Source organism: Corythoichthys intestinalis, chromosome 13, assembly GCF_030265065.1.
Source record: "Corythoichthys intestinalis isolate RoL2023-P3 chromosome 13, ASM3026506v1, whole genome shotgun sequence".
Classification (NCBI taxonomy): domain Eukaryota; kingdom Metazoa; phylum Chordata; class Actinopteri; order Syngnathiformes; family Syngnathidae; genus Corythoichthys; species Corythoichthys intestinalis.
This window is the reverse complement of record NC_080407.1, coordinates 10,583,561-10,605,956: the sequence shown is the minus strand read 5'-3', so window position 1 is coordinate 10,605,956 and position 22,396 is coordinate 10,583,561. Positions and strand designations below refer to the sequence as shown.

Sequence of the window (22,396 nt, the reverse complement as noted above, 5' to 3'; positions counted from 1 at the left end):
AACATGGGTAAACCTCAACCATGAGAGACAGAATGTGAAAAAAAACAGAAAATCACATTGTTTGATTTTTAAAGAATTATTTAAAATATTAGTGACCAATAATAGTGACTTATTTGGTGACCTACAAACAAGCAAGATTTCTGGCTGTCAAAGAGGTCTAACTTCTTCTAACGAGGTCTAATGAGGCTCCACTTGTTACCTGTATTAATGGCACCTGTTTTAACTCATTATTGGTATAAAAGACACCTGTCTCCAACTTCAGTCAGTCACACTCCAAACTATTCTATGGCCAAGACCAAAGAGCTGTCGAAGGACACCAGAGACAAAATTGTGGACCTGCAGCAGGCTGGGAAGGCTGAATCTGCAATAGGTAAAATGCTTGATATAAAGAAATCAACAATTATTAGAAAATGGAAGACATACAAGACTACAAATAATGTCCCTCGATCTGGGGCTCCATGCAAGATCTCACTCCAGGGCGTCAAAATGATAAGAACGGTGAGCAAAAATCCCAGAACCACACCGGGGGGGGGACCTAGTGAATGACATAAAGAGAGCTGGGACCACAGTATCAAAGGCTACTATCAGTAACACAATGCGCCGCCAGGGACTCAAATCCTGCACTGCCAGACATGTCCCCCTGCTGAAGAAAGTACACATCCAGGCCCATCTGCGGTTCGCTAGATAGCATTTAGATGATCCAGAAGAGGACTGGGAAAATGTGTTATGGTCAACTTTTTGGTAGAAACACAGGTGCTAGTGTTTGGAGGAGAAAGAATACTGAATTGCATCTGAAGAACACCATACACACTGTGAAGCATGGGGGTAGAAACATGCTTTGGGGCTGTTTTTCTGCAAAGGAACCAGGACAACTGGTCTGTGTAAAGGAACGAACAAATGGGGCCATGTATCGGGAGATATTGAGTGAAAATCTCCTTCCATCAGCAAGGGCATGGAAGATGAGACGTAGCTGGGTCTTTCAGCATGACAATGATCCCAAACACACAGCCAGGGCAACAAAGGAATGGCTTCGTCAGAAGCATTTCAAGGTCCTGGAGTGGCCTAGCCAGTCTCCAGATCTCAACCCCATAGAAAATCTGTGGAGGGATTTGAAAGTCCAAGTTGCCCAACGACAGTCCCAAAACATCACTGCTCTAGAGGAGATCTGCATGGAGGAATGGGCCAAAAATATCAGCAACAGTGTGTGAAAAGCTACAGAAAACGTTTGGCCTCCGTTATTGCCAAGAAAGGGTACATAACAAAGTATTGAGATGAACTTTTGGTATTGACCAAATACTTATTTTCCACCATGATTTGCAAATAAATTCTTTAAAAATCAAATAATGTGATTTTCTGTTTTTTTTCACCACATTTTGTCTCTTATGGTTGAGGTTTACCCATGTTGACAATTACAGGCCTTTCTAATATTTTCAAGTAGGAGAACTTGCACAATTAGTGGTTGACTAAATACATATTTACCCCACTGTACCTGAGAAAACCAAAAATTTTATGGAAGAATGTTCTCTGGTCAGATGAGACAAAAGTAAGGCTTTATGGGAAAAGGGTTGGAGTTTACAGGAAAAAAACCGAGGCCTTCAAAGAAAAGAACACTGTCCCCACAGTCAAACTTGGTGGAGGTTCCCTGATGTTTTGGGGTCGCTTTCCTGCCTCAGGCCCTGGACTGCTTGACCGTGTGCATGGCATTATGAAGTCTGAAGACTACCAACAAATTTTGCAAAATAATGGGCCCAGTGTGAGAAAGCTGTGTCTCCCTCAGAGGTCATGCGTCTTCCAGCAGGACAATGACCCAAAACACTTCAAAAAGCACTAGAAAATAGTTTGAAAGAAAGCGGTGGAGACTTCTAAAGTGGCCAGCAATGATTCCAGAACACCTGTGGAGCGATCTGAAAATGGCAGTTTGGAGAGGGCACTCTTTAAATCTCAGAGACCTGGAGCAGTTGGCCAAAGAACAATGGCCTAAAATTCTCAACTCATTGATTAGTACCGGAAGCGGTTGTTCGCAGTTATTTTGTCTAATGGTTGTGCTTCCAAGTATAAGGCTAAGGGTGCCAATACTTCTGTCCGGCCCATTTTTGAAGTTTTGTGTAAAATGATAATGATTTAATCTCTTCTTTTTCATTCTCTTTTCTGTTTTTTCATTGCAAGCGAAATAAATGAAGATATTACTCCCAAAGCATTTGTAATTGCAATCATTTTCTGGGAGAAATTGAGCATTATCTGACAGGATTGCAGAATTTTTTTTATTTGCGTTTTTTTTTAGGTTCCTTTCTCGATGGCTGCAAATGCCCTCTACTGAAGCTATTTTCAGAAAGCTGCTATAAAAAGGAGACTTAAATCACAAGCCATGCATGTCAGGTGACTCATTTTCCGTTGTAATCACAGAGCGCACTTAAAATGGAGTTTGCATGAATTATGAAAAATTTAATTTCTTTGGCAGGCCTGCTTCTACGTGCGGTGGAAAACAATCATCATACGCGCGAAATGTGGTGAGTTGATATTTTCACGATACTCTGTTTGCTTCTACTTGGAAATTATTAGATGTAATTAATATTTGCAAATTCGCAATGTGTGAGAATTTTATGAGCCTGTTTTTAAGAGCCATGTGATTGGATGTCTATCATAGTCAATGGTACTCAATGTTAAGAAACGATGAGGTCAAAGCCTGCCAGGAGAGGGCGTGCGCGAGTTGATTACCGTTTTTTTTTTTTTTTTTTTCGGACCGGCGTCAGGTTTTCCCTCGATGGCGTCCATTTATTCGGAAAGGACGCCCAGAATAAACACGCAAATCGGCCGTATTACCCCCGTCTGGGGATGCAGATAACGCAACCGACATTCATTGAGATTTACGCCCCGGCTGGCGTTGGCGGTGCAGGTGGCGGATTAATAACCGGTCATAAAGAAGAGGAGGGGAATGAAGGTGTAAATGGAGAGTAGATAAAGCCCAAGCGGAGACGATGAGCTCTCCACTGCAGTCTTTCTCTGTCCGGCCGAGCCCCAGCAGGCATGCCGCGGACCGGGATTGTGAGCAGCTAGCCGTCCGGAGACTGTCCTCCCCACGGAGCCTCAACCTCCTAACCCCGCCGCCGTACCCTCGACGCGCCTCCGCTATCCCCGGTTATCTGCTGCCCCCCCACCAGGAACAGGAGGACTATCTCTTTCTCCAGCAGCAGCAGTGTCGGCGTCTCTCTTTGCCTCCGGAGACACTTAGGGTCCCCCCAGCTCCTGCGCCTGCAGTCCCTGCCGCCGCTGCTCCTTGCCGGCGCTCGGTAGGAATCATGCATCTCCTCCGACTGGGTCTTCTGACCTTCAGCTGCCTCTTTTGGGCGGCTGGTTTGGCGCTCTTCACCCTGGGCGTATGGGCGCAGATTTCCCTGGCTGACTTCATGCTGCTGTCCTCTAACCGCTACCCGAACGCACCCGTCATCCTGCTGACCACCGGGGCGGCCGTCACCATTTGGGGATTCCTGGGTTGCCTCGGGGTAGCGGCCAATCTCCCGTACGTGCTGAGGGCGTACGGCTTCTTCCAGCTCGCCGCGCTGGTGGCGGGTTTAGCCGGCGGACTCTGCGGTCTCTTCTACCGAGAAGACATCGCCGGAGGGTTTCGTAGCGGCCTGCAGCGAGCGGTGGCCGGCTACGCCGAGGACGAAGGTCGCGCCGACGCGCTGGATGGCCTACAGAGGGCGCTGCGCTGCTGCGGCGCCGAAGGATGGCGCGATTGGCTAACTTCGGATTGGGCGCTCCAGCACACGAACGTCCTGACCGTTGAGAACGGCACCTTGGGGTCCTTGCCGGACAGCTGCTGCATGCGGCGCAAAGGCTGCAGGAACAGGCCGCTGCCCTCCGAGGACAACGAGGGAGTGGTCGCCGCCGGCATCCACCCCCACGGATGCTTCCGGAAAGTCTTCAGCCTGGTCAACGATAACGTGTTCCACATCGCCGCCACCGTGCTGGGATTGGCATTCACTCAAATCGGCGGGATCACTTTGGCGTGTCTTTTGGCCAACAGGCTCGCGCCGCGCCAACGCGCAGTTGGAAATTAACTCCTTAGCCGCCATTGACGGCGATAGACGTCCAACCCCTTTAAACCGGGAAGGCCGAATGATCGCCACCAACCTTCCCAGTTCAAATGGATTGGACGTCTACCGTCTTCCATGGTAACGAATGAGTTAATATGAAAACCTAATTTAAATTTTAAAGATTTCACTATCATTGCGGTGTAGTTTAATGCATGTTGACATTTTCCTGCATGGAAATCACACAAGGAGAGCGGTGAATGGTGCTTCCCCCCCCCCCAAAAAAAAACATCTGTGAAATGTTTGCTAGTCTGTCTTTGATGTTGTCTGAATAGATCATCAAAATGTGACTTTGTGTACGCCTATCTTTTCTATGATGTATCTGTAAAACAATAAAGCATGGATGAAAGTATCACGTGTCCGCAAAATCAATCTCTTTGCTTGCAGATTATGATATCGACCCAACCATGAAGGTTATGAATGATGGCAGTGTACATAATTGCAAACAGCGAGCACATTATTAGAACCTCCAAGTTTTCAGCTCTTATCTCCTGTATCAGCGCTCCATTTTCAGGACCTAATTATGCTATTGATTAGCCTACATTGTAGTCTGTCTAGCGAGGCTTGCGCTTGACTGCGCTGGCCTTGTTCAACCCAACTGTGTCTCGCCCTCACAAAAACACACAAGTAGTTAGCATTAGCATCCCTGTCCCAAAATAAATAGAATGTCATTGTCATCAATAATTAGCTTAACTGAATAACTGCAATAGAGATTGTCAGCGCTCCCGTTTAAAATGGGTCGGACATCTACAGTTGTATGAAAATGTATCTGAACCTTTTTGGAATTTCTCACATTTCTGCTTAAAATCACCCATCAAATGTGATCTGATCTTTTGTCAAAATCACACAGATGAAAATACAGTGTCTGCTTTAACTAAAACCACCCAAACATTTACACATTTTCATATTATAATAAGGATAGCATGCAAACAATGACAGAAGGGGGGGAAAAATAAGTAAGTGAAGCCTCTGCCTAAGGAGACTTAAAGAGCAACAAACTAATTTTTACCAAACATTTTAAGTCAGGTGTTTGCCCAATCACTGATGAGTGGTTTAAAGTTGCCCTGCCCACTATAAAACACACACCTGGTAAGAAATGTCTTGATGAGAAGCATTGTCAGATGTGCATCACGGCTCGGTCAAAAGAAATATCTGAAGACCTGCAATCAAGGATTTTTGATTTGTATAAAGCTGGGAAAGGATACAAAACCATCTCTTAAAGTCTGGAAGTTCATCATTCGACAGTCAGAGAAGTCTACAAATTGAGAGAGTTTGGCACTGTTGCTTCTCTCCCAAGGAGGGGCCATCCACCAAAGATGACGCCAAGAGTTCATCGCAGAATACTCAGAGAGGTAAAAAAGAACCCTAGAGTGTCTGCTAAACACGAAAAGAAATCACTGACAGTCCAATATCTCTGTGCACAGATCAATTATATGTAAAACTATGACCAACAATGGTTTTCATGGGTGGACTCCAGGGAGGAAGCCACTGCTGTCTAAAAAAAAAAAAAAAAAAAACAACAACATTGTTGCTTGTTTAATGTTCGTAAAAAGGCACTTGGACACTCCACAGAAATTATGGCAAAATATTTTGTGGACTGATAAAACCAAAGTTGAATTGTTTGGGAGTAACACGTAATGTCGTGTGGAGGAAAAATGGAACAGCTCACCAACATCAACACCTCGGAGCATCATGATTTGGGGCTGTTTTGCTCAAAAGTTTATCAGGATGTTACAGGAAAACCTTAGGCCGTCTGTCAGACAGTTGGATGGATGCTGCAAAAAGACAATGATCCAAAACACAGGAGTAAATACATTTCAGAATGGTTTCACAAGAACAAAATATACGTTCTGGAGTGACAAAATCCAGACTTGAACCCCATTGAGATGCTGTGGCATGACCTAAAGACAGTGATTCATGCCAGACATCCCAGGAATCTGACTGAACTACAGCAGGTACAGTGGGGCAGATAAGTATTTAGTCAACCACCAACTGTGCAAGTTCTCCTACTTGAAAAGGTTAGAGAGGCCTGTAATTGTCAACATGGGTAAACCTCGACCACGAGAGACAGAATATGGAGAAAGAAAAAACAGAAAATCACATTGTTTGATTTTTAAAGAATTTATTTCCTAATTAGAGTGGAAAATAAGTATTTGATCACCTACAAAAAAAGCAAGATTTCTGGCTGTCATAGAGGTCTAACTTCTTCTAACGAGGTCTAACGAGGCTTCACTCGTTACCTGTATTAATGGCACCTGTTTTAACTCATTATCGGTATAAAAGACACCTGTCTACAACCTCAGTCAGTCACACTCCAAACTCCACTATGGCAAATACCAAAGAGCTGTCAAAGGACACCAGAGACATAATTGTCGACCTGCACCAGGCTGGGAAGGCTGAAGCTGCGATACGTAAAACGCTTGGTGTAAAGAAATTAACTGTGGGAGCAATTATTCGAAAATAGAAGACATACAAGACCACTGCTAATCTCCCTCGATCTGGGGCTCCATGCAAGATCTCATCCTGTAGCGTCAAAATGAAAACAAGAACGGTAAGCAAAAATCCCAGAACCACACAGGGGGACCTAATGAATGACCTACAGAGAGCTGGGACCACAGTAACAAAGGCTACTATCAGTAAGACAATGCGCCGCCAGGGACTCAAATCCTGCACTGCCAGACATGTCCCCCTGCTGAAGAAAGTACACGTCCAGGCCCGTCTACGGTTCGCTTGGGAGCATTTGGATGATCCAGAAGAGGACTGGGAGAATGTGTTATGGTCAGATGAACCCAAAATAGAAATTTTTGGTAGAAACACTGGTTCTCGTGTTTGGAGGAGAAAGAATACTGAATTGCATCCGAAGAACACCATACCCACTGTGAAGCATAGGGGTGGAAACATCATGCTTTGGGGCTGTTTTTCTGCAAAGGGACCAGGACGACTGATCTGTGTAAAGGAAAGAATGTGGCCATGTATCGAGAGATTTGGAGTGAAAATCTCCTTCCATCAGCAAGGGCATTGAAGATGAGACGTGGCTGGGTCTTTCAGCATGACAATGATCCCAAACACACAGCCAGGGCAACAAAGGAGTGGCTTCGTATTAAGCATTTCAAGGTCCTGGAGTGGCCTAGCCAGTCTCCAGATCTCAACCTCATAGAAAATCTGTGGAGGGAGTTGAAAGTCCGTGTTGCCCAACGACAGCCCCAAAACATCACTGCTCTAGAGGAGATCTGCATAGAGGAATGGGCCAAAATGTCAGCAACGGGGTGTGAAAATCTTGTGAAGAGTTACAGAAAACGTTTGGCCTCCCTTATTGCCAATAAAGGGTAAATAACAAAGTACTGAGATGAACTTTGGGTATTGACCAAATACTTATTTTCCACCAGGATTTGCAAATAAATTCTTTAAAAATCAAACAATGTGATTTTATGTTGTTTTTTCCACATTCTGTCTCTCGTGGTTGAGGTTTACCCATGTTGACAATTACAGGCCTCCCTAATATTTTCAAGTGGGAGAACTTGCACAATTAGTGGTTGACTAAATACTTATTTGCCCCACTGTATGTAGAGAAGAATGGGGCTAAGATTAGACTGATCGATGTGCCAGACTGATCTGCCGCTACAGGAAGTGTCTAATTGAAGTTCTTGCTGCCAAAAATGGGGCCACAAAATATTAAATATGATGGTTCACTTACTTATTTTTCCCCCTTGTCATTGTTTGCATACTATCCTCAATAAAATATGACAACCTATAAATGTTTGGGTGGTTTTAGTTAAAGCAGACATTATTTTTTCATCTGTGTGATTTTGACAGAGCAGCTCACATTTGGTGCTGATTTTTTGCAGAAATGTGAGAAATTCCAAAAGAATCAGATACTTTTTCATACAACTGTATCGCCGTCAATGGCAGCCAATGAGCTTTAAATGGTGACATCACTAAATATGGGCGTGGTTTGTAAATCCTCTTATTTGCGTCTCAGTTAAGACTGGGAGGAATTTAAGCAATCTATCCGGAAAGTAGTCCCACTTTTGATTTTTATTATTTCTCATGTAAATAGTCGAGAATGACACACTCATTTTTTTGTGGGGAGAGGGGAAAAAAAGTTCTTTAAAAATGCTGGTCCACATCTGGTGACATGTTTTTGCTCTTTGCACCGTAGCGCGCGTGAGCGCCGCCTGGCCCACATTCCGCTGCAGTCGCGGGACATGTTAGCCAGCTGAGCCGCGCGCGAGGAGGGGGTGGGAAGAGGAAAAAAAAAAACATGGACTTCAAATCGGAGCTTCTCAAGTCCATCTGGTATGCCTTCACCTCGCTTGATGTGGAGAAGTGTGGAAAGGTCTCCAAATCTCAGCTGAAGGTAAGCTGGAATGCTTTCACTATGTGGACGGCGATTTAACGGGAAGGGAGCAAAGGGCATCTTTTTTTCTGTTTACGCTTCTCTGATTCCTCTGTGGAGTGAGTGTTACCTCAAGTCCAAACATTGTACGCCAACGTGACTTTCAAAACTGTTGTTTTGAATGCTCCTTACTCGTTAGAGTCGAAGCTCCGCTAGGTGAAAAGAATCCGGGGAACTTGTTGGAAAGCTGTCCTGACATGTCGCAATCGCTGCTAGCTGTATGCACGCTTGCATGTGTTGACCTTTAATTCTTTTCATTGACAGTGGCACACCCTTGCAGAAAGCGCTAAATCAGGGCTATCCGAACTTTTTTTCGTATATCGACGTCATACTGTAAAGCACTAATCCACTAGTCGTTTGTTCAGGTGCTTTCCCACAACCTCTACACGGTCCTGAACATCCCGCACGACCCGGTGGCTTTGGAGGAGCACTTCCAGGACGACGACGACGGGCCCGTGTCCAACCACGGCTACATGCCGTACCTCAATAAATACATCCTTGATAAGGTTGTGTCCCGAGAACGCGCGGGCGTTAGCGTTTATCGTGTCTAATACGAGGCGGCGTGTTGCAGGTGAAGGAAGGCATGTTTGACAAGGAGAGGTTTGACGACCTGTGCTGGATGATGACCGTGAAGAAGAACCGCAAGGGACCGCCGCCCGAGGGGGCGCTGCTGTCTGAGAGGAACTGCTTCAAGCTCTTTTGTCTGTTCAACCTTCTCTCCGAGGATCGCTACCCGCTGGTCATGATCCCGGAGGAGGTGGATGTTGTCTCTTGAGGTTAAGAGTGAATGTCTACTAGTGAAAACTCATTGAAATCCATACTGATTACAAGGTGGAGTATCTTCTCAAGAAAATCTGCAGCGCCATGAGTCAGGAGTGGGACGGCAAACCATTGGAGGACCTGGTATCCCAGAATCCCGCACTGCACGAGACGGGCATGTCTGTCTGGAGCTTCCTGGAGCACATGGACGCCGGACACCTGCTGCGGGTGTCCAGTGTGGAGGCCTTCCGCCTGGCCTTGAACGAGGTTTTCCTGGAGATGTACCACAACGTCCTGAAGAGGGTTCGTATACCAACCCGCGTTTGTTTGTTTTTTTAAGTGAAGGAATCTGACCTTCCTGCCAGACCGCCGGAATCACGCTAACCCAACCACCAGACCCGCGGGACCTGCAATCCGGCCAGAAGGCCAAACTCCACGCGTTCACCTTAGTCATAACCATTTTTACTGACTCCATTTTGAGAGGTTTAAAAAAGGGCCACCGCGACACAGACTCAGGCGAGGAGGCAAACTCATTCCAGGGTCACCATATCAGAAGTAAAAAAAAAGTTCCCGAGAAAAATGACAACGCTTAGTGTGAGAGAATTTTATTCATGCTTAAAACACAACCATTTTACATCATATTTTGTATGCTTTTGTTATGCTTGCATGAGAACATTGTAGCATTAATCTGTTGAGTGTGCCTTCTCATGGCCTTGACTACAGTAGACTGTATCACCATATTCCCAAATATGTTCTGTTATGTTCCTATGTTTTTCAATATGTCCTGAATGAATACAAGGGAGGACTGTGGTTTCTTATCATCTTTCTAGCCGGGACCGGTGTTCAAGGTCTCACCTCAATTATACAGTATTTTTGTATGGGAAAAATACCCAGGTTGGTGAGATGATAAGTTTCGTTTCTGAGTAAGTTTCGTTTCACTGTGGGGTTCGGCACTGCCCTTTCAACAGTATAAATGTCTAGCCTCTATTGTACTTCTTCGTACTTTCTGGGTGATCACAGCTCCTGGCTGGGTCACATCATTTTGTACCCGAGAGCTCTTGTTTATAAAGTCTTCGAAGAAGCGCAATCCATGGTTGGGGTCGTATTCGTTTCTCTAAATCGAGCTATCGAGGTAACACTTGTCTTGGAGTTCAAAGTTGAGCTTCCCTGACACTTACACTCACCGGCCACTTTATTAGGTACACCATGCTAGTAACGGGTTGGACCCCCTTCTGCCTTCAGAACTGCTTCAATTCTTCGTGGCATAGATTCAACAAGGTGCTGGAAGCATTCCTCAGAGAGTTTGGTCCATATTGACATGATGGCATCACACACTTGGTGCAGATTTGTCGGCTGCACATCCATGATGCGAATCTCCCGTTCCACCACATCCCAAAGATGCTCTATTGGATTGAGATCTGGTGACTGTGGAGGCCATTTGAGTACAGTGAACTCATTGTCATTTTCAAGAAACCAGTCTGAGATGATTCCAGCTTTATGACATGGTGCATTACCCTGCTGAAAGTAGCCATCAGAAGTTAGGTACATTTTGTTCATAAAGGGATGGACATGGTCAGCAACAATACTCAGGTAGGCTGTGGCGTTCCAATGATGCTCAATTGGTACCAAGGGGCCCAAAGAGTGCCAAGAAAATATTCCCCACAACATTACACCACCACCACCAGCCTGAACCATTGATACAAGGCAGGATGGATCCATGGTTTCATGTTGTTGACGCCAAATTCTGACCCTACCATCCGAATGTCGCAGCAGAAATCGAGACTCATCAGACCAAGCAACGTTTTTCTAATCTTCTACTGTCCAATTTCGATGAGCTTGTGCAAATTGTAGCCTCAGTTTCCTGTTCTTAGCTGAAAGGAGTGGCACCCGGCGTGGTCTTCTGCTGCTGTAGCCCATCTGCCTCAAAGTTCGATGTACTGTGCGTTCAGTGATGCTCTTCTGCCTACCTTGGTTGTAACGGGTGGTTATTTGAGTCACTGTTGCCTTTCTATCAGCTCGAACCAGTCTGGCCATTCTCCTCTGACCTCTGGCATCAACAAGGCATTCCCGCTCACAGAACTGCCGCTCACTTGATATTTTTTCTTTTTCGGACCATTCTCTGTAAACCCTAGAGATGTTTGTACGTGAAAATCCCAGTAGATCAGCAGTTTCTGAAATACTCAGACCAGCCCTTATGGCACCAACAACCATGCCACGTTCAAAGTCACTCAAATCACCTTTCTTCCCCATACTGATGCTCGGTTTGAACTGCAGGAGATTGTCTTAAACCATGTCTACATGCCTAAATGCACCGAGTTGCCGCCATGTGATTGGCTGATTAGAAATTAAGTGTTAACGAGCAGTTGGACAGGTGTACCTAATAAAGTGGCCGGTGAGTGTAGTTAAACATTCAGTTGAAGGCTCTCACAGGGCGGGCTGTTGGCAGGAAGAAGGGTGTGTTTGAGATTATTGTCTGTTTGTGGATTGGATAGGAGGATTCGGGAGTTACTGTTGTCCGGGCAACGAGGGTTGTGGATTTGACCACCTCAGCGTCAAAGGGGCTCTTGGAGTCTTATCAGTCGTGTTTTCAGTTGGATATCAGGTGTTCCCCGGTGCTCCTTGTGTTGGTACAGGGCGTCCCGCTATTTGTTCTGGACTGTTCTTTTATGCCCTATCTTCTGCTTGTTTTCCTGAAACTGTGGTATAAGTGCTATTTAATTTGTATTGGGCGTGTTAAAGTAATACAAACAGTCCAACAGTAAATACAAGAAACAATACTATTTCTTGATTAATTATATTAAGTGTGTGAGAGTCATGCAAACAGTTGGACGGTGCCTACGAGAAAAAGTACAATCTCCTTCATAAGCGAAACGGTCCTAAACTCATCCACTGTGCTGGCAGGGCTACATGTGGAAAAAGGGACACGTGCGGCGGAACTGGACAGAGCGCTGGTTCGTGCTCAAGCCGTCCTCCATGGCCTACTACGTCGGCGAGGACCTGAAAGACAAGCGGGGGGAGATCCTGCTAGACAAGACTTGCGTCATCGAGGTCAGTCGGGATGAAATATTCGAAACCTCGAAATGCTCACTTGAAACTTTTTGCGTCATTCCAGCCGATTCCGGACAGAGAGGGAAAACGTTGCTTGTTTTGCGTCAAAACTCACAACAAAACTTTCGAGATTAGCGCTTCGGACCAGAGACAGAAAGTCGAGTGGACGCAAGGTTGGTGTACTGTTATCGGTATCTGTGTGACACTACTGAATGCGCACGCGTCCAGCCGTGCAGACGGCCCTACGGCTTCAGAGCGAGGGGAAGCCGTCGCTGCACCGTGAGCTGAAGGCCAAGAGGCGGGTTCAGAGGGAGCACAGCCAACGGGAGCGCAGTTGCAGCGCCCGCAGCAGCTGCAGCAGCCAATCGGAGGACTCCAGCACCCTGGAGGTGGAGCGAACTGACAAGGAGCGGCAGGACCTGGAGATTGAGAACATCATACAGGTCAGACTTGGAGGTTCTTTACCCTTTCGTGCATAGGAGGAGTTTGACTTTAGGGGCGGGGGTTGGGGGGGGGCACAACATGTTGATGACCCTGAAACACAGAGTCAACAATAAAACTAACTTACAAGAATATTTATAATAATAAGTTGAAAATGAGCATTTTTTGTGTCCCATCATTCTCGAGGGGAATTCTAAATAAGGCTGCTTAGGACAGCTATGCTTTTTGTCAAGATCGTCACCCATTGAATATGGTACACGTGCCGGTGTTGTGCCAATATAGTTACCCCCGTCAAAAATTGTATCCCCTGGGCGGAGCCACTGTGCTGTACTGATTTGCTTGATTTCCATGTTTTGGTGATGTAGTTATCTACAGGGTTTTAAAGCATGGCCCATCCTTCAAAAAAACAACTTTTGTTTCTGTTGAATAACGTAACATACTGTACGTACTGAACGTAAAATAAGGCAATGCATTACTGTTTTACTCTTAGTATGACCTATAACTGTTATTACTGTAATTCAAGTCCCATATGGAGTTTCTCGGATTTAATAAATGTTGATGTCCGAAATACATGCAGTGGGGCAAATAAGTATTTAGTCAACCACCAATTGTGCAAGTTCTTCTACTTGAAAATATTAGAGAGGCCTGTAATTGTCAACATGGGTAAACCTCAACCATGAGAGACAGAATGTGGAAAAAACCCCAGAAAAATCACATAGTTTGATTTTTAAAGAATTTATTTCCAAATTAGAGTGGAAAATAAGTATTTGGTCACTTACAAACAAGCAAGATTTCTGGCTGTCGAAGAGATCTAACTTCTTCTAACGAGGTCTAACGAGGCTCCACCCGTTACCTGTACTAATGGCACCTGTTTTAACTCATTATCGGTATAAAAGACACCTGTCTACAACCTCAGTCAGTCACACTCCAAACTCCACTATGGCAAATACCCAAGAGCTGTCAAAGGACACCAGAGACAAAATTGTCGACCTGCACCAGGCTGGGAAGGCTGAAGCTGCAAAAGGTAAAACACTTGATATAAAGAAATCAACTGTGGGAGCAATTATTAGAAAATGGAAGACATACAAGACTACTAATAATCTCCCTCGATCTGGGGCTCCATGCAAGATCTCACTCCAGGGCGTCAAAATGATAACAAGAACGGTGAGCAAAAATCCCAGAACCACACGGGGGGACCTAGTGAATGACCTACAGAGAGCTGGCACCACAGTAACAAAGGCTACTATCAGCAACACAATGCGCCGCCAGGGACTCAAATCTGCCTGCACTGCCAGACGTGTCCCTCTGCTGAAGAAAATACACATCCATGCCTGTCTGCAGTTCGCTAGAGAGCATTTGGATGATCCAGAAGAGGACTGGGAGAATGTGTTATGGTCAGATGAACCCAAAATAGAACTTTTTGGTAGAAACACTGGTTCTCGTGTTTGGAGGAGAAAGAATACTGAATTGCATCCGAAGAATACCATACCCACTTTGAAGCATGGGGGTGGAAACATCATGCTTTGGGGCTTTTTTTCTGCAAAGGGACCAGGACGACTGATCTGTGTAAAGGAAAGAATGGGGCCACGTATCGAGAGATTTTCAGTGAAAATCTCCTTCCATCAGCAAGGGCATTGAAGATGAGACGTGGCTGGGTCTTTCAGCATGACAAAGATCCCAAACACACAGCCAGGGCAACAAAGGAGTGGCTTCATAAGAAGCATTTCAAGGTCCTGGAGTGGCCTAGCCAGTTTCCAGATCTCAACCTCATAGAAAATCTGTGGAGGGAGTTGAAAGTCCGTGTTGCCCAACGACAGCCCCAAAACATCACTGCTCTAGAGTAGATCTGCATAGAGGAGCGGGCCAAAATACCATTAATAGTGTGTGAAAAGCTTGTGAAGAGTTACAGAAAACGTTTGGCCTCCGTTATTGCCAACAAAGGGTACATAACAAAGTATTGAGATGAACTTTTGGTATTGACCAAATACTTATTTTCCACCATGATTTGCAAATGAATTTGATTTTTTGTTTTTTTCCCCCACATTGTCTCTCATGGTTAAGGTTTACCCATGTTGACAATAACAGGCCGCTCTAATATTTTCAAGTGGGACAACTTGCACAATTAGTGGTTGACTAAATACTTATTTGCCCAACTGTAACTGTGGTTCTTTTCTGGCTTCAATTAATTGTTTGAGTCGACTTAACACATAACTAGTGTGTGTGTGTGGTCCCACGGCCAGGGGATACAATTTTTGATGGGGGTAACTACATTGGCAAGGCACCGGTGGTGGCGCTGTTGTACAATTAGCGTCTTTAGTGGGGTAAATTGAAACTCTGTCCACCATTTTCAATGTTTGGTTCTTGCTCAGTAATTGTTGTCGCTTTTGAAAGCTTAGATTTGAAAAAAACCCCACATATATTCATCTTGCGCCTTCGGTCTTCAGGTGGTTTTGTCTAAACAAGGCAAATGACCGTCCAAGGAGCTAGTCACATGATCTGTTCGAAAAATAATATAAACCCATTATAAAAATATCTTTTTTTTTTTCATTTCATTCATTTGTTGTTCGTTTTAGTGTTTTACAATTTTTTATAGACAGTATTTTACAGGAAAACTCTTAATTTTAAAATCAATATATAGGAAAGTCAGTTACATGCAATGACTCTTTTCGGCCACTGGGGGGGGCTGGCCCCCCTTTAAACTCCGCCTATGCTTTCGTGCACAAATCATGATTTTTCTTTTCAGTGCTTACTCATTGGCTGCCATTGATGGCGCTAGAGACCTGATCCATTTTGACGGATCTAGCATCGTCAACGGCACTGAAAGATGAGCATTCACAGCCAGTCTTTCCGGTTTAAATGGGTGACGTATTCTTCGGTCGTCTCCCGTAGCACGCGCGGGAACTGGAAAGCCGACGGCGGGAGGCGGAGGAACGAGAAAGAAGAAAGCAAAGGGAGGTGCAGATGGAACTGGAGCGACAACTGGAAGAAGCACAAATGGTCAGCTCCGAGATTTCTAGCGGTGGATCGCGACTACTCTGAATTGAAAACGTCTCGCCTGGTCAGATGAGGGAGAGCATGCGGGCGGAGATGCAGGAGCGGGCTAAGGAGGCCGAGCAACAGCGCCAGAGGATTCAAGAGTTGGAGGTCACGCAGCGCAAGATGGAGGCCGCGCTCAACATGGAGATTCAGGCGCGAATGGAGGAGGAGAGAGCACGACAGGAGCTGGAGAGGTTTTCGACACGCACGCAAATGCTCGATTGGACTTCCGTCAGAGTTGACTTAAAACAGGAAGGCGTATCCTCCCTGATTTTAGGTTGCTGGAAGCTGAGGAAGAGAAGAAGCAACAGTTTCAGCTCCTCCAAGAGCAGCAGCAGGTCCTGCGCAGCCTCGGCCCCGATGATGACGCCGACGCGGACCTCGGCGCCCCCGACGCCCTTCACTCGGCCTCTCGGGAGCTTCAGGATCTGCGCGCGTCGCGGCAGAGGAGCCACCAGCATTTGGAGGTCAGAACGTCTCGCCGTCGGATCGAACCGTTTCCTTAAACCTGTCGGCCTTGTTCCAGGAAGTGCAAGAGAAGCTCAGGAACGCCAGTCAACACGTCCGCCACTGGAATGTCCAACTGAACCGACTCATGAAGCCCATCGGCCCCGGAGGTGACGCCAATCGAACAAATCCAGCTGAAGTACCTAGCTGATATTACGGATCTTTTGCAGAACGTTTGGAACGACGCTCCACCAAACACACGTGCCCAAAGAAGGAAGGCGCACTGGCCAGCAACGAGTTCATCTCCAAGTTCAAGATCCGAGGCGCTCGAAACAGCCACGCGCCCGAGGAATACCGGGACGCGGTGGAGGAACACGTGGAGGCGGCCAACCTTTCCGACGACTCGGACGAGGCGGCGCAAACCTCAAACGGAACAATATGACCACTAGCTGGTACCTATTTACAGTGACGGTGAGCTGGAATGACTCGTGCATTCCCTGAGGACAAAGCAATTTAAAAATATTTTGTATCAATAAAATGTATGAGAAAGAATGTGGCTCCTGCCAATTTATGCTACGTACAGCCACCAGACAAAACATTAAGTGCTCAATACATAAGTTATCTTATGATACAATAATCATACAGTCCCTGACAAAAGTCTTGTCGCTTATCCATTTTGTAGAGACAATTGCTAACAACCTGACTTTTAATTATTCAATTGGTTTCAGAAAATGGCTCATATGAAAGCTAAGACCCTCCCAAATGATGTTAAATGTACACAAATTTATTGGTTTCACAGAAAAAGATTAATCATTTAATGAAGACATAAAGGTCAAATTTTGGCAGGACAAAAGTTTTGTCACCTACAGAAAGTAGTGTGAAAATTGAACAAAAAATGTACTTCAAATACAAAAATATGTTACATAAGAGAACTAAGTAGTGGTGCTGTGAGATCCAAATTTAATATTTTGTATGACTTCCATGGGCTTGAAGGGCTGCATCCATGCGGTTTGGCAAAGGAGTCATACAAGTCACCAGGAACATTAAAGAAAGCAATCTTGCATGCCTCCCGAGTTCATCAACATTCTTGGGTTTCGTCTTCCATGCTTCCTCTTTCATCCTGTTCATATCTGGTGACTGGGCTGGCCAGTCCTGGAGGATCTTAATCTTGTTTGCCTTGAGGAACTTTGAGGTAGAGATTGCAGTATGCGATGGAGCACCATCCTGCTGCAGAATTTGTCCCTTTTTATGGTTGGAAATGTAAGAGGCAGCTAATATTTGTTGATATTTCAGACTATTTATGTTGCCTTCCACCCTGCAGATCTTTTGCACACCCGCATACTGGATGTAACCCCAGACCATGATTTTGCCACTGTTTTCTGAGTGAAGGTGGATTTTTCAGATGAATCTTCCATTGAATTACACCACAGTCGCCGCTAATATTGCAGGAGAGCTACTGGAGCCCGCATGGTTCCGAGATTCACTCAGAAAACTATAATGGTGTCTTGTCCCTAGGGCCCCTGCAAGTCTGTTGACAGCCCTGCGTGCGTGAATCGGGGGATGTATTTGTGAGAATATTTGGCAAATATCTCCCCATGTTTTACTGCCACGAAACCAGGTCAGTGCGCCCACAGGATGCAGTTGCACAAAGTTCCCACAGGAGTCCAACCAAGAAACGATAACCTCGTATTTTGGCAATTTTAATAGAAATCCTCACCAGTTCTCAAAAAAAAAAAAAAAAAAAAAAGTGGTTCTCAATATTATGATATACAACCTGGGATTCATCCAAAAACATACTAAAGTGTTGTTTAATTTTCAAATAAGAATTGTCAATTTTATAATCATATTGCTGTTACACACTGTAAGAAAAAAAGGTAGTAGATGTGGATTTTTGTTTCCATTTGTCATTATCGTAATATAAAAATTTTCAATAGTTTCCTGTGATAATCCGAGTGGCCATAAAAGGGCATTAAACTAAATACATCCAATGGTTCTTGAAACCCAAGAAGAAGCCTGCGAACCCGAAGTACAGTTAAAACATTTTAAATTTAGCTGCGTTTATCCCAAATCAATTGGCTAACTCACAGCACGACAGTGGGTGCAGTTGCACAAAGTCCCTATAGGAGAGCAACCGTGAAACAAAAATTTCGTATTTGGGCAATTTTAAAAATAATTCCCCGCTAGTTTTCAATGAAATTTACACACGGAGCTCATTAAAAACATACTAAAGTACTGCATGACAATTGGGGCAAATAAAGACGTCTGTTTTGAAACAGGCGTTTATTTAGACAACTGACGATATCTTATAGAAAGGAGAGATTCCTATCGCGGTGTGTTTTTTAGCCTTCGTAACGGATTAAAAAATGCTATTTTGGCCTCCACGCCAATGCAGTATTTATCTGTGATCAATATTCTTTTCTGTGAGTATGTTTTTTTTTTTTTTTTTTTGAACTGCGATGAATGTCTTAAAAATTGACAAAACAAGAATTTTTTGTCTCACGGTCGCCCTCCTGTGGGAACTTTGAGCAACCGCATCCACTGTTGTTGTAAACTAGCCGTCGGTTAATGACAGTCCCATTTGACCATTCGTTTTTCTTTCTAATTTTGGGGGAAAAAAACGGAAAAATAAGCCCAATTCAGTTTTTTTTTTGGTTGACAAATACCAAGAAATGTTTCCCGATTAAACTAATTTTAGAAAACAGATCAAGGCTCGTTTTCCGTTATTGAATTTCAACTTTTTAATCAGGAAACGAGACGATTTGTTTATCGTTTGTCAACACATATATAAACAAAAAAATGGATTTCGGCTCGTTTTCAATTAGCTAGCTCACTGCACTACAGTGGGTGCAGTTGCACAAAGTCCCCACAGTAGGGCAACCGTGAGACAATTATTTCGTATTTTGGCAAATTTAAAAATAATTCCTCACTAGTTCTCAATGAAATTCCCACACGGGATTCGTCAAAAAATATACTAAAGTACTGCATAATAATTGGGGCAAAAAATTTCGTCTAGTTTGAAAAAGAGGCGTTTATTTAGACAACTGATATCTCATTTGAAGGAGAGATGCCTCTCTTGGTGTGTTTTTTTAGCCTTTGTAACGGATTAAAACATGCTATTTTGGTCTCCACACCAATGCAGTATGATCAATATTCTTTTCTATAAGCACGTTTTTTTTTTTATATATATATATATATAAACGGCGAGGAATGTCTTAAAAATTGACAAAAAAACGAAAATTTCGTCTCACGGTCGTCCTCCCGTGGGGAGTTTTAGCAACTGTATCCACTGTGGTGTCCAAGGACCCGTAATATTCTCGAATTTTTCATAATTATTCATGAAAATGTTCAACTTTTTCATCAACGTACAGCTTAAAATAAAGAAAACGAAGCATCAGATTTCATTCATCACGTTTTAATGAAGTTATGAATCCAAAATGAAAGATTTTTAAAAATGTCTATTTTAGATTGAAATACGTTTTACATTATCATCTGGAAGAATCTGTAGAAATCTTTTGCACTTGAAATGCATTTTCATAGTCAGGCACAGAAAAGAGAAAGATGATGATCATGATTATTGAAGCCCAAGAGAATTAAAACTCTTTAAATTTAGCTGAGTTTATCCAAAATCCATTGGCAATCAAAACTGTCAATGCAGTTGCGCAGAGTCCCCACAGGAGGGCAACCGTGAGACGAAAATATCCTATTGGTAAATGGTAAATTTGCAGAAAAGTGCAAAATCTTTCAATGAATGTTGACTCAATATGGATTGATTTGGTCTTATTTTAACGGACCATTCATGAAATTCAAATGATCTATTTCACTTGATCTGCCATTGACAGTGATAGACGTCCTACCCATTTGAAGTGGGAGGGTTCATTAGCCACCCTCCCACTTTAAATGCATTGGAGTGATTTCAATTCCAAGCAGAATGATTGACAGGATTCCTTTGAGTTTTCATAATCCTCCCATCAATTCCATCATAGCTCATTTGATGGTGAAAGTTCCAGCCTCAGATTGGTCTATTTACACTTGCAGTGCATGGTGGGATGCATCCAAGATGGCCGACTTTGTTAAGGTCTGACCCTACTGTGTGTTTGTGCATATTTTGACTGTTTTATGGATTATCAAGGTCAAGAAACATTAAGTCGAAATAATGCCTCTTTGGGTGTTTCTGACAGTCTCTGTCAACTGTCGGTTTGCAGGTAGAGCACGAGTTTGACTGGTGTTCACATCTGTGCACTTCGAAGGGATGACAGCGGACTCCAACTCTCGTGAATGGAGGGTCACTGAGAGAGCAAATAAGAAGGTTGCATGAAATGGTTTGTTTGGAAAAGTCTTGGTTGTTGTTATCAAATGGCTAACATGGCCTATCAAAGGCGATGGCTGACAAATTGCCACGCTACGTGATGAGATTTCATCACTGTCAATCGTTTTTATCCCAAAAGTACCTCACACAAAAGTTTCATTTTTTTCACAAGTTCTCTGCCATTGACAGCAATCGACGTCAACGGTATTGGGATTGTGCTTTTGTTTTTGCTGTCGAGGCATTGCGAGTTATTCAGTCTGTGAGGTGACTTTTTGGTGCCACTGACAGAAAGAGATGTCCAAAGCATTCAGATTGTCGTTTTGTTCTTCCTTTTGAGGCATTGTGTATTGTTCACGCTTTGAGGCGACTGTTTCAGTGCCATTGACAGCCATAGACGTCCAATCCAAATGCATGACCATGAAATGTAAAGATGAAAAAATGTTCTATATGCTGCAACCGATCATTGATCGCTCATCAAAATTCTGTCCAGCAATGACCTACAAAAGGATGCCGGGGCGACGTCCTGACTTCCCGCAGCTAATCAATAACTTTTCCGCGTCCACGACGTAGATGATGGCGTCGAAACAAACTGCGTCAGCGACATCCACTCGGCATGTATTTTTCCCGACCGCGGACACTCGGCTGCTGTAGATGCATGGTAGATTCTTGTATTCCAACTTCCCAACACTGTGTTTTCAGGAAAAATAAATGGCATCAAGGGAAACAAATGTTAAAATGCCTGGCTACGTGTGTCTGAGGTCACCTTGGATGCATGAAGATGAAAGATGTATAATTATGCCCCGTAAACCGCCAACAAGTAAAGAGTCCACAGCACAAACACAGCAAACATGATGATAGAGAAGAGACACTCCATTTTTAGGACACTCCATATGTACACAGTTATGAAGCTGTGGTGGCCACCACTACCACCACAATTTAGTGTTTCAAGATTTAGTTAATTATTTATGTGATATTTTTTTGGGACATGTATTTTCTAATGGGTGCATACTTTAGTTAATATTTGTCTGAATGCTTATTAGATTTAATTTGCCAATTAGAGGTAACGACCACAGCTGTGTAAGATCTGGCACCTACCATTCTGAAGGGGGGTTATTTAAGTTAATTATGATTGTTTTGGAGTAAAGTTTTCACCGTTTAAATGCACATTAGTTATTGTTTGATTATATGTACATTTCCATCTGTCAGTTTTATTAAGTTACAATGTTTGGCTAATTTGTCATACCTCCTTCAGGTGGTCGTTTAGTAGAGTCCACCCTGATTTAAATGGCCACAGAGATGTGTCTGGAGGTCAGGTCAGTTTGGTTGAAGCCTTTTGTTATGTTGGCCTCTTTTATGTTGGGCCCAAGGTATTTTGTTAAACTGTTGTTTTATGACTTAGGTAAAAATTCAATTTAACAAAGTTGAAACACCAGTGTCCGCGTGTATGTTGGTCCACTACAGAAGCACTTGGGCTGAGAATAAGTACCTCCAAACATGAGAGCATGGTCCTCAATGGGAATAAGGTGTCATGTCCTGTCCAGGTAAGGGATGAGATCCTTCTCTAAAACTGAGTATGATGAGTTAAGGAAGGATGGAATGACTCAGTTGTAGGCATTGGGTGGGTATAACGTGAAAGGCGTTTAGGTAAAAAAGTGATGTAAGATCAGGGCTGAAAGTGGGCCAGAACGGTAAGGAACGCAGTTCCGGTATAAGATTCAGGGCCGGAATGCTGTTCCGGTACATGGTGCTTTGTTCCGAAAATATAACGGCAACTGTCAAAACGTTATGTAAAATAAAATAATTTCAAAATGCTAAACTGCCACAAATGCATTTCATCTCTAAGAAGAAAACAATCTACCAACATCAGAT

The 22,396-nt window shown here is 44.0% G+C and overlaps 2 protein-coding genes across 3 annotated transcripts; both read left to right on the top strand.

The window, feature by feature from the left end:
* Positions 1–13: 13 nt before the first annotated feature.
* On the top strand, positions 14–16,773 carry LOC130928716 (differentially expressed in FDCP 6). Of its 2 annotated transcripts, XM_057855440.1 has the most exons (14): positions 14–2,376; positions 2,459–2,507; positions 8,254–8,451; positions 8,856–8,996; positions 9,062–9,247; positions 9,322–9,552; positions 12,151–12,297; positions 12,362–12,470; positions 12,526–12,740; positions 15,628–15,735; positions 15,802–15,968; positions 16,052–16,241; positions 16,301–16,391; positions 16,452–16,773. In XM_057855440.1, exons 3-14 carry the CDS (start codon positions 8,356–8,358, stop codon positions 16,661–16,663), a joined length of 1,893 nt encoding a protein of 630 aa, XP_057711423.1. In that variant the 5' UTR covers positions 14–2,376; positions 2,459–2,507; positions 8,254–8,355; the 3' UTR covers positions 16,664–16,773. The 2 variants fall into 2 exon arrangements, with proteins under 2 accessions (XP_057711423.1, XP_057711422.1); XM_057855439.1 differs by lacking the exons at positions 14–2,376; positions 2,459–2,507 and having other exon boundaries at positions 8,064–8,451.
* Positions 2,976–4,061, top strand: LOC130928717 (tetraspanin-7-like). The gene has a single exon (XM_057855441.1). It carries the CDS (start codon positions 2,976–2,978, stop codon positions 4,059–4,061), a length of 1,086 nt encoding a protein of 361 aa, XP_057711424.1.
* Positions 16,774–22,396: the final 5,623 nt, after the last annotated feature.